The sequence below is a fragment of the Physeter macrocephalus genome, unplaced genomic scaffold (genome assembly GCF_002837175.3).
Source record: "Physeter macrocephalus isolate SW-GA unplaced genomic scaffold, ASM283717v5 random_388, whole genome shotgun sequence".
NCBI lineage: Eukaryota > Metazoa > Chordata > Mammalia > Artiodactyla > Physeteridae > Physeter > Physeter macrocephalus.
In genome coordinates, this window is record NW_021145674.1 from 1 (window position 1) to 12,134 (window position 12,134).

General features: G+C 49.7%; 2 protein-coding genes and 1 long non-coding RNA gene across 4 annotated transcripts in view; 1 reads left to right on the top strand and 2 right to left on the bottom strand.

Moving 5' to 3' along the window:
- Positions 1-6: 6 nt before the first annotated feature.
- On the bottom strand, positions 7-1,236 carry TREX1 (three prime repair exonuclease 1; the record flags this gene model as incomplete). Its single annotated transcript, XM_028485424.2, has 3 exons — positions 1,202-1,236; positions 985-1,090; positions 7-666 (listed from the first exon to the last, which is right to left on the bottom strand). Coding segments are annotated over exons 1-3 (801 nt in total), but the record flags the coding sequence as incomplete, so codon positions are not given.
- A 420-nt stretch (positions 1,237-1,656) lies between these two features.
- ATRIP (ATR interacting protein) overlaps positions 1,657-12,134 on the bottom strand; it is an 18,505-nt gene continuing 8,027 nt past the window's right edge. Inside the window, exons 5-13 of one of the 2 annotated variants that reach the window (XM_007115374.4) lie at positions 11,637-11,794; positions 10,284-10,379; positions 9,837-9,966; positions 8,958-9,647; positions 3,463-3,599; positions 3,215-3,306; positions 2,670-2,750; positions 2,199-2,451; positions 1,657-1,787 (exon numbers count right to left, since the gene is read on the bottom strand). In XM_007115374.4, coding sequence (XP_007115436.2) covers positions 1,720-1,787; positions 2,199-2,451; positions 2,670-2,750; positions 3,215-3,306; positions 3,463-3,599; positions 8,958-9,647; positions 9,837-9,966; positions 10,284-10,379; positions 11,637-11,794 — 1,705 coding nt within the window. In that variant the 3' untranslated portion in view covers positions 1,657-1,719. The remainder of the gene's footprint in view (positions 1,788-2,198; positions 2,452-2,669; positions 2,751-3,214; positions 3,307-3,462; positions 3,600-8,957; positions 9,648-9,836; positions 9,967-10,283; positions 10,380-11,636; positions 11,795-12,134) is intronic. The other variant, XM_028485422.2, reaches the window with a different exon arrangement.
- The window catches only part of LOC129391875 (uncharacterized), a 13,193-nt gene continuing 4,654 nt past the window's right edge, over positions 3,596-12,134 (top strand). Inside the window, exons 1-2 of the long non-coding RNA XR_008616682.1 lie at positions 3,596-4,119; positions 10,710-10,904. This is a non-coding gene — a long non-coding RNA (uncharacterized lncRNA). The remainder of the gene's footprint in view (positions 4,120-10,709; positions 10,905-12,134) is intronic.

Below are 12,134 nucleotides of genomic sequence, written 5' to 3' on the forward strand. Positions count from 1 at the left end.
CAGGGCCTGTGGCCTCCACTGACAGATGCTGAGCAGGGCTAGGACGTCACCCTCGGCTGTGTGTGAGTCTGGTGGGGCCTGCCCGTACAGGCGCGTGTAGATGCTGCCCAGGCTGTAGCTCTTCCTTGGGCCATGCTCTGAGGGGCTGTCAGCTTGCTCCAGGGCCTTCAGGGCAGCAATGCTATCCACACAGAAGGCGCCGTCCAGAGCACTGGCAAGGCCCAGCACAGCCAGCTCTGCCTGGAGCAGGGGGAAGTCGTAGCGGTCACCGTTGTGTGCCACGAGGCACCAGGGCTGTGGCTGGCGCTGCAGGAAGGCTCGGAGCATGTTGGCCAGGTTGGCATCGAAGCATTGACGCCCGTGTGCAGCCAGCACAGCTGTGCTCAGGCCTGTGATCTCACTGGCTGCAGGGCTACAGGCCTTCCCCGGAGCCACGCACAGGGAGAGCTTGTCCAGCACCCGGGGTGGTGGGGGCACTGTTGAAGGAGGCCCCTGAGGGGTGGGAAGTCTCTCCAGGGCCCATCTGTGGATGGCCAGCAGGCATAGCTCTGTGACCTTGGGCTGGGAGAAGGGCAGGCCAGTGGCCTCCAGGTCCAAGAAGATGAGGGTCTGCACAGGACCCGGGGGCAAGGCCTGCGAGCCCATGGTGGGTATCTGCCGCTGAGCCTGGGGAGGAGCATGGGGTGGGGGGTGGGTGTGTGAGTGCCCAGTGATAAGAGGTAAGGCAAGTGGGGTGGGGTGGGCAGGAGCACCCCTCTGGCCTTCCCTGCACGGGCAGGCACTGTTGCTGAGCTCCAGGACCCATTTCCAGGGCAGGAAGCCAGGGAGGGTGGGGTGCTTTCTTAGTGGGACCAGCACCCTGTTTTCTGTTCAGGGGAAGGCTTGGCTCCTCCCCCTAGTGCCCGCTTAGTCCAGTGGGGGTTGGTGGGGCAGGTACCCATGGCCCTCCCACCCTACCCCCTCCCCTCGGGGGTCCTCACTTACCGAGTAGCAGGCAGGCAGCAATGACTCAGGGTGCACGCTCTCCAGCTGGTTCTTGCTGCTGGCAGCAGTGGCGGGAAGTGAAACTCGGCCTGAGCCCGCCCAGCGGCTGGTGTGAGCAAGGCCCGCCCCGCTTGTCAGCCTGCCTGGGCTGTCCCTCCTGCTAACACCCGTCCCTCCCCAGGCACCCACAGTGCTATCCCCAAAGGCCTTCTCAGACCTCTCACTGTGGGCCTGCTGGCTGGCACAACGCATCAGGGCCCTCACGCCGTCACACCGGGAGGACAGGGCTATGGGGCAGGCTAGCTCCAGGACTCGAGCCTGCTGGGAGCCCCTGCCATGGCCATTTTGCACCCACCCCTTGGCCCCATTTTCCCAGGCCTCCCTGGTTTAGGCCTGGGCTGAGGGCCACCTTCTTCCCTGCCACACCATGGTTTCTTCCCATGGCCTCAGGCGAGAGTGATGACTCAGGACAATTCCACTGGCAGGGCAGGGCAGGGCTCCTTCCTCAAAGCAGATTCATTACCATGGGGCTGCCGGCCAGGAACAGGAAGAAGGATCTCAGCCTTCCCTGTGTCCCCCTCCTGCTCTGTCCCTCCCACTTAGCCGACACAGATCAGACTCAGGAAACGTAAGGCTGGCCTTTTCTCTTAACAGCCAGTCACTGCTTTTAATCAGGGGACGAGGTAAGGAAAGTAGTGGTGCTGGTGCCACCATGTGGCTCGATGCTCACAGGCCTCAGCCACAGTCCATCTCGGGGTCGTCCACATCGGCCTCCACGGCACAGAGATCATCCAGGGCTGCCTCTGAGCCAAAAACAAGAGGGTTCTGTGGTGAAGTCCTGCCTGAAGGTGCTGGGACCGGGGGAGGTCCCACCTCTCCTCCCCACCAGGCCCACAGGAACTAAGCAGTCCCTTCCATACCCAGGCCTTGCTCCCTCAGCTACTGCAAGCAAAATAATACAAAGGCAATTCAGACAGGGATGTTTCTGGAAAAACCGTGGCTCTGCCAGGCGGACTCAGTAGATATGAGCAAAAGGCAGGCTGATATGCTGAGAGAAGAACCGGAGCGGGAAGAAAAGAATGGCTCTAATGCCGGCAAAGGCTGTGTGTATGGAGCGCTGCTGACCTAAGGCCAGGTAGTCTGATTTGTCCATGAACTTCAGGGCCAACTCCACATGTGGGCTGGGGCAGGGAGGGGCCCTCCTGCAGGCTCACCTTCACAGCCTGTCACGTCAGGAAGCCCTCGAATCAGCATGCTGACCCCTGGCATCACCTGGTCGTACTGATGCAGGACCTCCACGCAGTGCACAGTGAAAAGCTTGTCCTTTTGGGACAGACTGTGCAGCAGCAGCACTGTATCTCGCAGACACCGCACCGTCCGCTTCTGCTGGTCAGTCCTCGGGGGCCCCCCTGCCCTCCGCACTGTCAGCCACTGTCTGTGCAGCATCACCGTGAGTGCTCTGACCACCTGGGGAGGGCGCAGGCTGAGGTCAGGTCAGGTGGTCCCTGCACCCCGACAACCTGCTTAGCTGGGCAGCATCTTTCCTAACCACCTGGGTGAGGAAGGTTCTGAGCAGTGACACCAGGGTCTACCCCTGGTGAGGGAGCATGGGATGCTTTCACAGGGCCCTGTCATCCACCAACAGAGCTGCCCACCGTCGGCCCCTGCCTGCCCCCGGCACTCACCTCCACGTTGCACTGGCAGCTGGAACCAGTGACTGGGGGGGAGGGGCTCTGCACAGCAAGCTTAGCCAGGAGCCACACAGCCTAGAACAAGAACAGACTGTCCCATCCATGGCACAGTGAGGCCCTGGTCACAGCGAGGGCTTTCTCAGGCTTCTACAAGAGCTCCAGTTGCCTCAGCAACTGCTTGTCTGCACTAATGGGATCCAAGAGGTGGTAGTGTTTTGGGACCTTCCCAGGAGACACTCAGGACCAACATCTGTGTCTCACCACTGACCCACCTGCGTCCATGCCCACCTCCAGCCACCAGGCAACCTTACCAAGTCCCAGGATACCCTGGGCTCTGACTGTACTGTATCTGTGTAGTATGGAGCCCCCCAAATGAGTTTACCTTGCTAGTGGCTCAACGCGTTACCAAAATGAATTAAAGCTTCCTTTAATTCCCAGAGGAAGGAGAAGAGTGGCTCTTACGTGGGATGGAGTGGGGTGGGGTGGGGTGGGGTGGGGTGGGGTGGTGAGCAGCACAGAAGGGGCTCTGATGTCTTTACCTCTTGTTCCAGCTGAAGCCACTGTGTCTCCGAGGCGGCTTTGTCGGGCCTCGATGTGATGTACATGTACAGCAGCAGCAGGAGGCAGCCTTCTGGAAAGGACACCCCATCTCTCTCAGGATCTGCCTTCTCACCCAGTGCCTGAGGTACAAGCTGCAGAAGCCCTCAGGAGGCCCCGGACCTGCCCCTGCCACCACCCTTCCCTCCAAGCTGCAGGAGTCCAGACGCGTGCCCCCGGCCTGCTTTACCCGGGTGGGAGCAGAGCTGAGGTGCAAGCTTCTCATGGTCCACCAGGAGGGACAGGAGCTCAATAGTCAGCAGCACACTAGGCAGGGGTGTCTCTGGGCGCAGGCACTGTGGCAGCACCCGGAACACGCACTGGAACCTGAAACACAGGGCCCCAGAGAGACGTGACACCTCCAACCCAATCCCATAACTCACCCTTACCTTTCACGGTAGGCAACAAGAAATTGAAGAGGCCGGTAAAAAGGAGACTCGATTCAGACAGACCTGGGTTCAAATGCCACCCTACTCGCTGATACTTGTTTCAGGTGAACGAGTGGGTACTACCCTTCACTGTGGGACTGCTGTGGCTTAGAGATGACAGGCCCTTACCTGGCACAGTGCCACCCAGCAAATACAAGGTGCCCCCTTGGACCTCGGGTGCTGGACTCCACACTACTCTTGGGCTCCTTCCTGCCTCTGCTCCCAAAGAGGGAGGCAGGTTCAACTTGAGTGTGAGAGAAGTGTCCTGTGCCCACCACCAGAGGACTGGCCAGGCGTCAGCAGTGACAATGTGGACTTGGCTATGGTTGGATCTTATGAGACCACTCGCTGGGCAAGGAAGACTTCATTTTCCCCACTTGTCAGGAAACGCCAGCTCCTCTGCCACCACGTATGAGAAGGTACACACTCAGGGTGTGCATGGTGAGGGGCTTGGGCACTCTCCCCCGGTCTTGGGGGCAAAGGGATGGCTTATTCATTACCAAGGAACCGAGTCCGAAGACAAGCACTGCTTTTTGCTCAACCCACACAGCCTCGTGGGTGGGGGGAGGGGCAGTTCTGCGGGTATGTCCCTTTTCATGCACATGGCACCGAGGGCTAAGAATATTCCTTGTACACCATTAGGAAGCAAGGTCTATTTGGGGCAAACTCATTTTAGAGCAAATCCTGTATGACAGACAAGCTGAATGTTTCTAGTCACCAGGGAGTGTGGAACTTCGTGGGAAACTGGAATTTAACCGGTTACTAACTAATTTCATTATTAGGCCAGAAGTGGCCCCTGAAACTAAAAAAATCCATCTTTATATTCAACACAGTGGTTTCCGAATTATTTTTGACAGCATTGGAGCCGCCTTTTTAAATGAAAATTTTTTTCTTTTGGCACAGCCCCTAAATGCACAATAAATAAGTCATGCTGCCCTGGCTGAGCTGGGGATGAGAACTTTTTGTTCAAAAGTGCCTGCCATGCCAGTACCCGGGGAGCTACGCTGGACCTACCCCTAAAACAGATGCAGTGGGAAGACAAGAGTCTGAGGGGATGATGTGCCCTCAAGCCTGGGTGGGCAGTGGTGCCTTTCATAGGAGATCACACACAGCCTGCCCGGCTGCTCGTGTTGTATCGCATACTGCTATGGAGCCTTGGTAGCACCTGTCCCTGGCTTTTACTTCAAGGTGAACAAGAAGCTGTGTGGTAATGGGGTTCAGCCTGCAAGCATGAAGGAATTCAGAGGAGAAGCACTGCGTGGGAGGTGGCATCAGACAGTGATCAAGAACCATGATTCAGGAGCCTAACTGGCTGATCTAGCATACTCCCTCTGGGGTTTCAGACAAGTTTCCCTACCTCAACATGGGGTTTATTCATTCAACGAACACTGAGTGCTCACAGTGAGCCAGGCTCTGTGCTGGGCGTGAAGACACAGGGCTCTGTGGGTGCCACCCAAGCTAGTGAACAGAAGGCATCTGTGTCTGGCCTGCAGTAAGCACCCATTAAATGGCTGTTTTTTGATGTTATTGTGGACAAGCTCAACAGGAATAAAATGATGATATACCTACCAAGAGAACTGCTAAAAATGTGGTTCCTGGAATTCATGCATTTTAAAAAATAAGAAACAGGGATGCAAAGATTTTTCAATATCCACATATCAATCAGTGTGATACACCACATTAACAAACTGAAGAATAAAAACCATGTGATCATCTCAATAGATGCAGAAAAAGCTTTTGACAAAGTTCAACATCCATTTAAGAGAAAAACTCCAGAAAGTAGGCATAGAGGGAACATACCTCAACATAATGAAGGCCATATATGAAAAACCCACAGCTAACATCATATTCATTGGTAGGGACTTTCCTGGTGGTCCAATGGTAAAGAATCCGCCTTCCAAAGCAGGGGATGCAGGTTCGATCCCTGGTCGGGGAACTAAGATTCCATGTGCCTCGGGGCAACTAAGCTCATGCGCCTCAGCTAGAGAGCCCACATGCTGCAAACTACAGAGCCCACGCACTCTGGAGCCTGCGCGCCACAACTACAGAGTCCACACGCTCTGGACCCTGCACGCACAACTAGAGAAGAGAAAACCCACATGCCACAACTAGAGAGAAGCCCGCGTGCCACAATGAAGAGACCATGCGTCGCAACTAAAGATCTCGCATGCCTCAACGAAGATCTCACATACCACAACTAAGACCCAACGCAGCCCAAATAAATAAATAAATAAAATTTGAAAAAATCATACTCATTGGTGAAAAGCTCAAAGCATTTCCTCTAAGATCAGGAAGAAGACAAGGATGACCACTCTCACCACTTTTATTCAACATAGTTTTGGAAGTCCTAACCACAGCAATCAGAAGAAAAAGAAATAAAAAGGAATCCAAATTGGCAAGGAAGAAATAAAAATGGCACTGTCTGCAGATGACATTATACTATACATAAATCCTACAGATGCCACCAGAAAACTACTAGAGCTCATCAATGAATTTGGTAAAGTTGCAGGATACAAAATTAATATATAGAAATCTGTTGCATTTCTATACACTAGCAATGAGCTATCAGAAAGAGAAATTAAGGAAACAATCCCATTTACCATCGCATCAAAAAGAATAAAACACCTAAGAATAAACCTACCTAAGGAGGCAAAAGGCCTGTACGTCAAAAACTATAAGACACTGATGAAAGGAATTGAAGACGACATAAACGGAAAGATATACCCTGTTCTTGGATTGGGAGAATCAATACTGTCAAAATGGCTATACTACCCAAGGCAATCTACAGATTCAGTGCAATTGTTATCAAGTTACCAATGGCATTTTTCACAGAACCTAGAATAAAATTTTAAATTTATATGGAAACATGAAAGACCCTGAAACAGCCAAAATAATCTTGAAAAAGAAGAACAGAGCTGGAGGAATCATACTCCCTGACTTCAGACTATACTACAAAGCTACCGTAGTCAAAACAGTATGGTACTGGTGCAAAAACAGACACATAGATCAATGGAACAGAATAGAGAGCCCAGAAATAAACCTACATACCTAAGGTCATTTAATCTGTAACAAAGGAGGCAAGACTATACAGTGGAGAAAAGACAGTCTCTTCAATAAGTGGTGCTGGGAAAACTGGACAGCTACTTGTAAGACAATGAAATTAGAATATTCTCTAACACCATATACAGAAATAAACTCAAAATGGATTAAAGACCAGGGAAGACCAGCTACTATCAAACTCCTAGAGGAAAACGTAGGCAGAATACTCTTTGACATAAATAGCAGCAATTTTTTTTTTTTGGATCCATCTCCTAAAGCAAAGGAAACAAAAGCAAAAATAAACAAATGGGACCTAATTAAATTGAAAACCTTTTGCACAACAAAGGAAACCATCGACAAAATGAAAACACATGTTGAATGGGAGAAGAAAACTGCAAATGATATGACCGATAAGGGGTTAATATCCAACATATACAAACAACTCATACAACTCAACATCAAACAAACAACCCAATCAAAAAATAGGCAGAACTGAAAAGACATTTTTCCAAAGAGGACATCCAGATGGCCAATAGGCACATGAAAAGATGCTCAGTATCACTCATCATCAGGGAAATTCAAATCAAAACCGCAATGAGATATCACCTCACACCAGTCAGAATGGCTATCATCAAAAAGAACACAAATAACAAATGTGAAGAAAAGGGAACCATCCTACACTGTTGGCGGAATGTAAATTGGTGCGGCCACTGTGGAAAACAGTATAGGGGTTTCTCAAAAAATTAAAAGTAGAAGTACCATGTGACCCAGCAATTCCACTCCTGGGTATATATCTGAAAAAACCCAAAAACACTACTTTGAAAAGAAACATGCACCCCAATGTTCATAGCAGCGTCATCTACAATTGCCAAGGTATGGAAGCAACCTAAGTGTCCATCAACAGATGAATGGATAAAGAAGACGTGGTACACGTACGTACACACACACACACACACACACACTGGAATACTACTCAGCCATAAAAAAAGAACAAAATTTTGCCATTTGCAGCAACATGGATGGCCTTGGAGGGCATTATGCTAAGTGAAATAAGTCAGACAGAAAGGCAAATACTGTATGATTTCGTATGTGGAATCTAAAAAATACAGCAAACTAGTGAATAAAACAAAAAAGAAACAGGCTCACAAACACAGAAAACAAACTAGTGGTTACCAGTGGTGAGAGGGAAGGGTGGAAGGGCAATATAGGGGTAGGGGATGAAAAAAAAGCATTGTTATGGGATTATACGAAATCGTGTGTGAAACTTTTGAAAACTGTAAAGCACTATGGAATTAAAAGGAAAGAGAAGACTCAAAAAAATAATAATCATAAAAAAGCAGTCAGCCACCATGAGCTGGGCCCCCTGCCAGGCACCTGGGTGATGGTAACGTGCCTACCTTGCTGCTCACACTACTCTGCAGTACACTGTGTCTAGCTCTGAGCACCACCTTTAGGATGCACCAGACAAGCCAGAATATATTCATATGGAAACCAGGATCCAGAAGTGTTTTTAGCAAACAGGTATTCTGAGTTCAGAGACAAAAAGGCTTAAGATACATCCAACAGAGGAACTGGCCTCTTGGTGGAATGCTGAGGGGGAGATGGGATTACAGGATGAGGGGATTGGCTGGGTGGTGTTTACCTTCCCAGTGTTGAGGGTCTGGAATCCCAAGCTAGGAATTTATGACAACAGTGTTCCGCAACAAACCTTAAGAAGAGCAAGTAACCTGTGGCTCATGCCAGTGGTGGACACCATGATGATGGGCAGATGCCCAGCAAGGTCAGCTTGTAGCTGCAGACCCTCCGCACACCCTCTGCTTCTTCAGGGAACCCCACCAAACTAAACTTCAATGTGGCTGTGAAATCTGGTCTTCACCTGATCCATGTCCCAGGTTCAAAGGCCTCTTGGTTCAGCCTTTGTCTGTTCTGGGGGCAGGACACTCTTCCATAGTGACTAGCAGCCTTCTTTTATCACATGTGTCTTTCGCTTACCTACTATCCAGAGGCAGAACTAAGCCAAATAAACCACTTCCTTGGTTCTTCTATCTCCTGGCCCCACTTCCCATCACTTCAGAACTCTAGCTAAGAACCTAAAGCAAGGCTTAGAGCTGAGCAGTATGGACGAGTCAAGATGGGAACAAGTACAGGGGCCACAGGACAGACCTCAAGAGGCCGGGTAAGACCCACAAGGAATCATGACTCCCATGCTGCGTTATACCTGGGCAGGAAATCAAAGGAAGCATTTTCAGCTAATTTCACCAAAACCTTAAGGCACTGGCTGAGGACACTGGCTTTAAGGTGACCTGTTGCTGCAGAAGAGAAAGCCAAAAGTTGAAGAAGCATCTTCAATAGTGGATGCTGGCCTTGGTCACCGGCAAGCCCCCCTGGGGCTGAGGTCACATCCCCACGACCATGTCCGTCAACCAGGCTCTGGTCTCCTTCCCTAGCAGCAGAATCAGCGCCTGCTCCTGATAGTAACAGGCAAATGACTGCTCCGCTGTGGCACACCAGGTGCTGAAGAACGCTTAGTGAAGCCACAGAGAAGCCTTCCAGGTTGCAAAGTGAGTCCTCAGGGCTGGCCTCTACCCCAGAGCTCACGCAGGAAGGATGTGTCGGTGAGTCCGCAGGCGCTCCGCTTCTCTTGGCTGCTGCCAAATCCTGCAGAGCCTGGCAGTGTAAGCCGATAAAGAACTGTACCAGGGGGAGGAGGTGCACAGCTCCAGGAAGCTGGCAGAGTGGGAAGGCCCTTCCGCCTCCCTCTGCTGGGTCTCTGTCACAAGAGCCTTCATTCCTGGCCACCAGATTCAGTCCAGTAAGTGCCAGGTTCTGTGCTTCTCTCAGGGCCAAGAGGGGAAATGACCCATCACAAGAACCTGTGGTCCTCAGGCTTGAAATCCCAGTCAAGGTACTAGCAACAGACACAAAAGAAAACACACAAGTGTGAGAGGGAGATAAGGTCAAGGGACCCACACAACCTGCCTGCTAAATTCTCTAGTTTTCCTGCCCAGAGCAGACCTCCTAGGCCGGTCAGGACCAGACAGGGACTTGCTTCCTGGAAACTTCTTCCAAACAAGCTTTTTAGGAGTCTTATGCTTACCTGCCAAGCCCGGGTAGCTGGAACAGGGTGCCGGTAGGAGCCTCAGAACAACTGCTCAGGAGGTGGCACAGACCTAGGGATGACCCTGGGATCAAAGGCTGCTTCAGGAGAAGGTTTATCAAAATGGAGCCTGCAGAAGACAAGGTGACTGGAGAAGGTTCTGACGTGAGAGTGCTTTTCTATGATGCCAAGTATCCTCTAAACTGCCACTAAGTTCCCTTGAGAGGCCTGTGGGTACTGAAGGCTCGGAGGCATACTTGCTCTTGGCCCCTTCCATTTTATAGTCTTCTGCTTAAGCCACAGACTACTACTCCCTTGGACCCTCTAAAGCACTGCCTGGGGTGCTGATTGAGCCCAGGACAGTTCCCTAGGCAATTCCACTGCAGCATCACAGAGGATGATCGGACCCAGGAAGGCCTCCTGCAGAAGGAGCAGGCATTCTGGTACCTTGAGTGTTTGATCTCTGCATCCAGCTGTCAATAAGACTTTTCTGGGACTGTTCTTGCTTTATCGGGTCATCTCCCAGACTGTGGGTCTTATTGTCTGAATAATAGATAATATGTTAATCAAAACTGGAACACAAAAGCACAAGTGTATCAGAAACTCTTAAATGTAATGAGTTTAAAACATACATTGTTCTACTTCTTCAACTTTGGATCAAAACAAGAGCCAAAGCAACTCAAGAACCTTCACATCTTTGCCTTTCTCATATAAAACAGGAATTTGCATAAGGAAAGGAAAGGAAAAGAAAATTAAATTGTTTGCCCCACTTCAAAATCAGGCAATAACATAAAAGCACTTTATATGATTCTTATTATGTGCCAGACACTGTTCTAAGAGCTTTATACATGCTAGCTCTCTTGTTCCTCACAGCAACCCAAACAGGAGGTGTTGTCATTGGCTCTGTTTTACATATGGGAAAACTGAGGCACAGAGGTTAAGGGACTTGCTCAAATCATACAAGCCAGTAAGCAATGTGACTGGGACTCTCGGCCAGGCTGGTGGGCTCCACTGCCTGCTCATAACACTACCCGATAACTGCTCCTGAAGTTGCTGAATGTCAAAAATGTGAGTAGCTGTAGTTCTCAGGGGTGGCGTGATGCTAATGACTTGAAAGGGTTGATGGTAGGAGAAAGGCAATGTATCTGAATTGTAAGATAAACTGGCATAGCACAGTCTCAGAGTGAAAACCTACTAATGCTAGATTGTCTCTCTAGAAAGCAGTAGCATTCCCTCAGTCTGGACTCAGCTGGGTGATGAAAAGAGCACATGTTCCTGCATACTAGCTGTGTTTCCGGCATGGCAATGGATGCTGACTGGAGGTTTTAAAATATGCCTGCAAATTCTTTGACACACTTCTCCTCAAAGGGTGCAGCCTAGTTTTCTTCCCCTTGAACATGGCCCAGACTCAATGACTCACTTCTAACGAACAGAATGTGGCAGAAGTGATGCTATGTGACTTTTGAGGCTAGGCCATAAAAAGGATAGCTTCCACCTATCTCTCTGGGTTTGCTAGCTCTAGAGGAAGCCATCTACCAGGTTATGAGATCAGCCAAGTAGCCCTGTGCAAAGGCCCACATATGGAAAGGAATTCCACTGCCAGACATGTGAGTGAGCCACCTCGAAATAGATCCTCCAGCCCCCGACAAGCCTTCAGTGCCCGCAGAGACAAACCATACCCACTGTGCTGTCAGAACTGCTGACCCACAGAAATGAGGAGAAAATAAATACTCAAATGTTTCAAGGCTCAAGTCTGAGTAGTCTGATATAGAGCAATAGATGATGGATAGACTAACTTACCCTCTTTGCCCATCAGGAACTTATATCCTGGATCGGTCTGGCTGGGGTGGGGAAGGGACATGTTAGCACTAAAAGACTCCTTTGTAGGGAAAGATGGTTTTCCAAGTTGTGGAGAACATGCTTCTGGCTTTATAACCACAGAAGGGCTTTTCCTAGGACTGGAAAAAGTTAACTATGAAAGCAAAGTAATGATTCTGCTAACACCATGTAAAATACCTGGTTATAAAACTTCTAACAAACTTTAAGCTTTTCCTGTCTAGGTGATTTGACCAAAAGTTTTATCCATTACACGTTTGTTATTCTTTGTCAGGACAGCAATGCAAAATTCAAGGCATTTTGATTCAAACTGTTGAAAAAAAAATCTTTCATTTGCTTCCACCTTCTTCCAATCACCCAAAAGTATTGCCCATAACTCCATTACTATTTCCAATTCCACCAAAACATCTTTTCAGTTTGCAACCTCTTTTTTTTTTTTTTTTTTTTTTTTTTTTTTTTTTT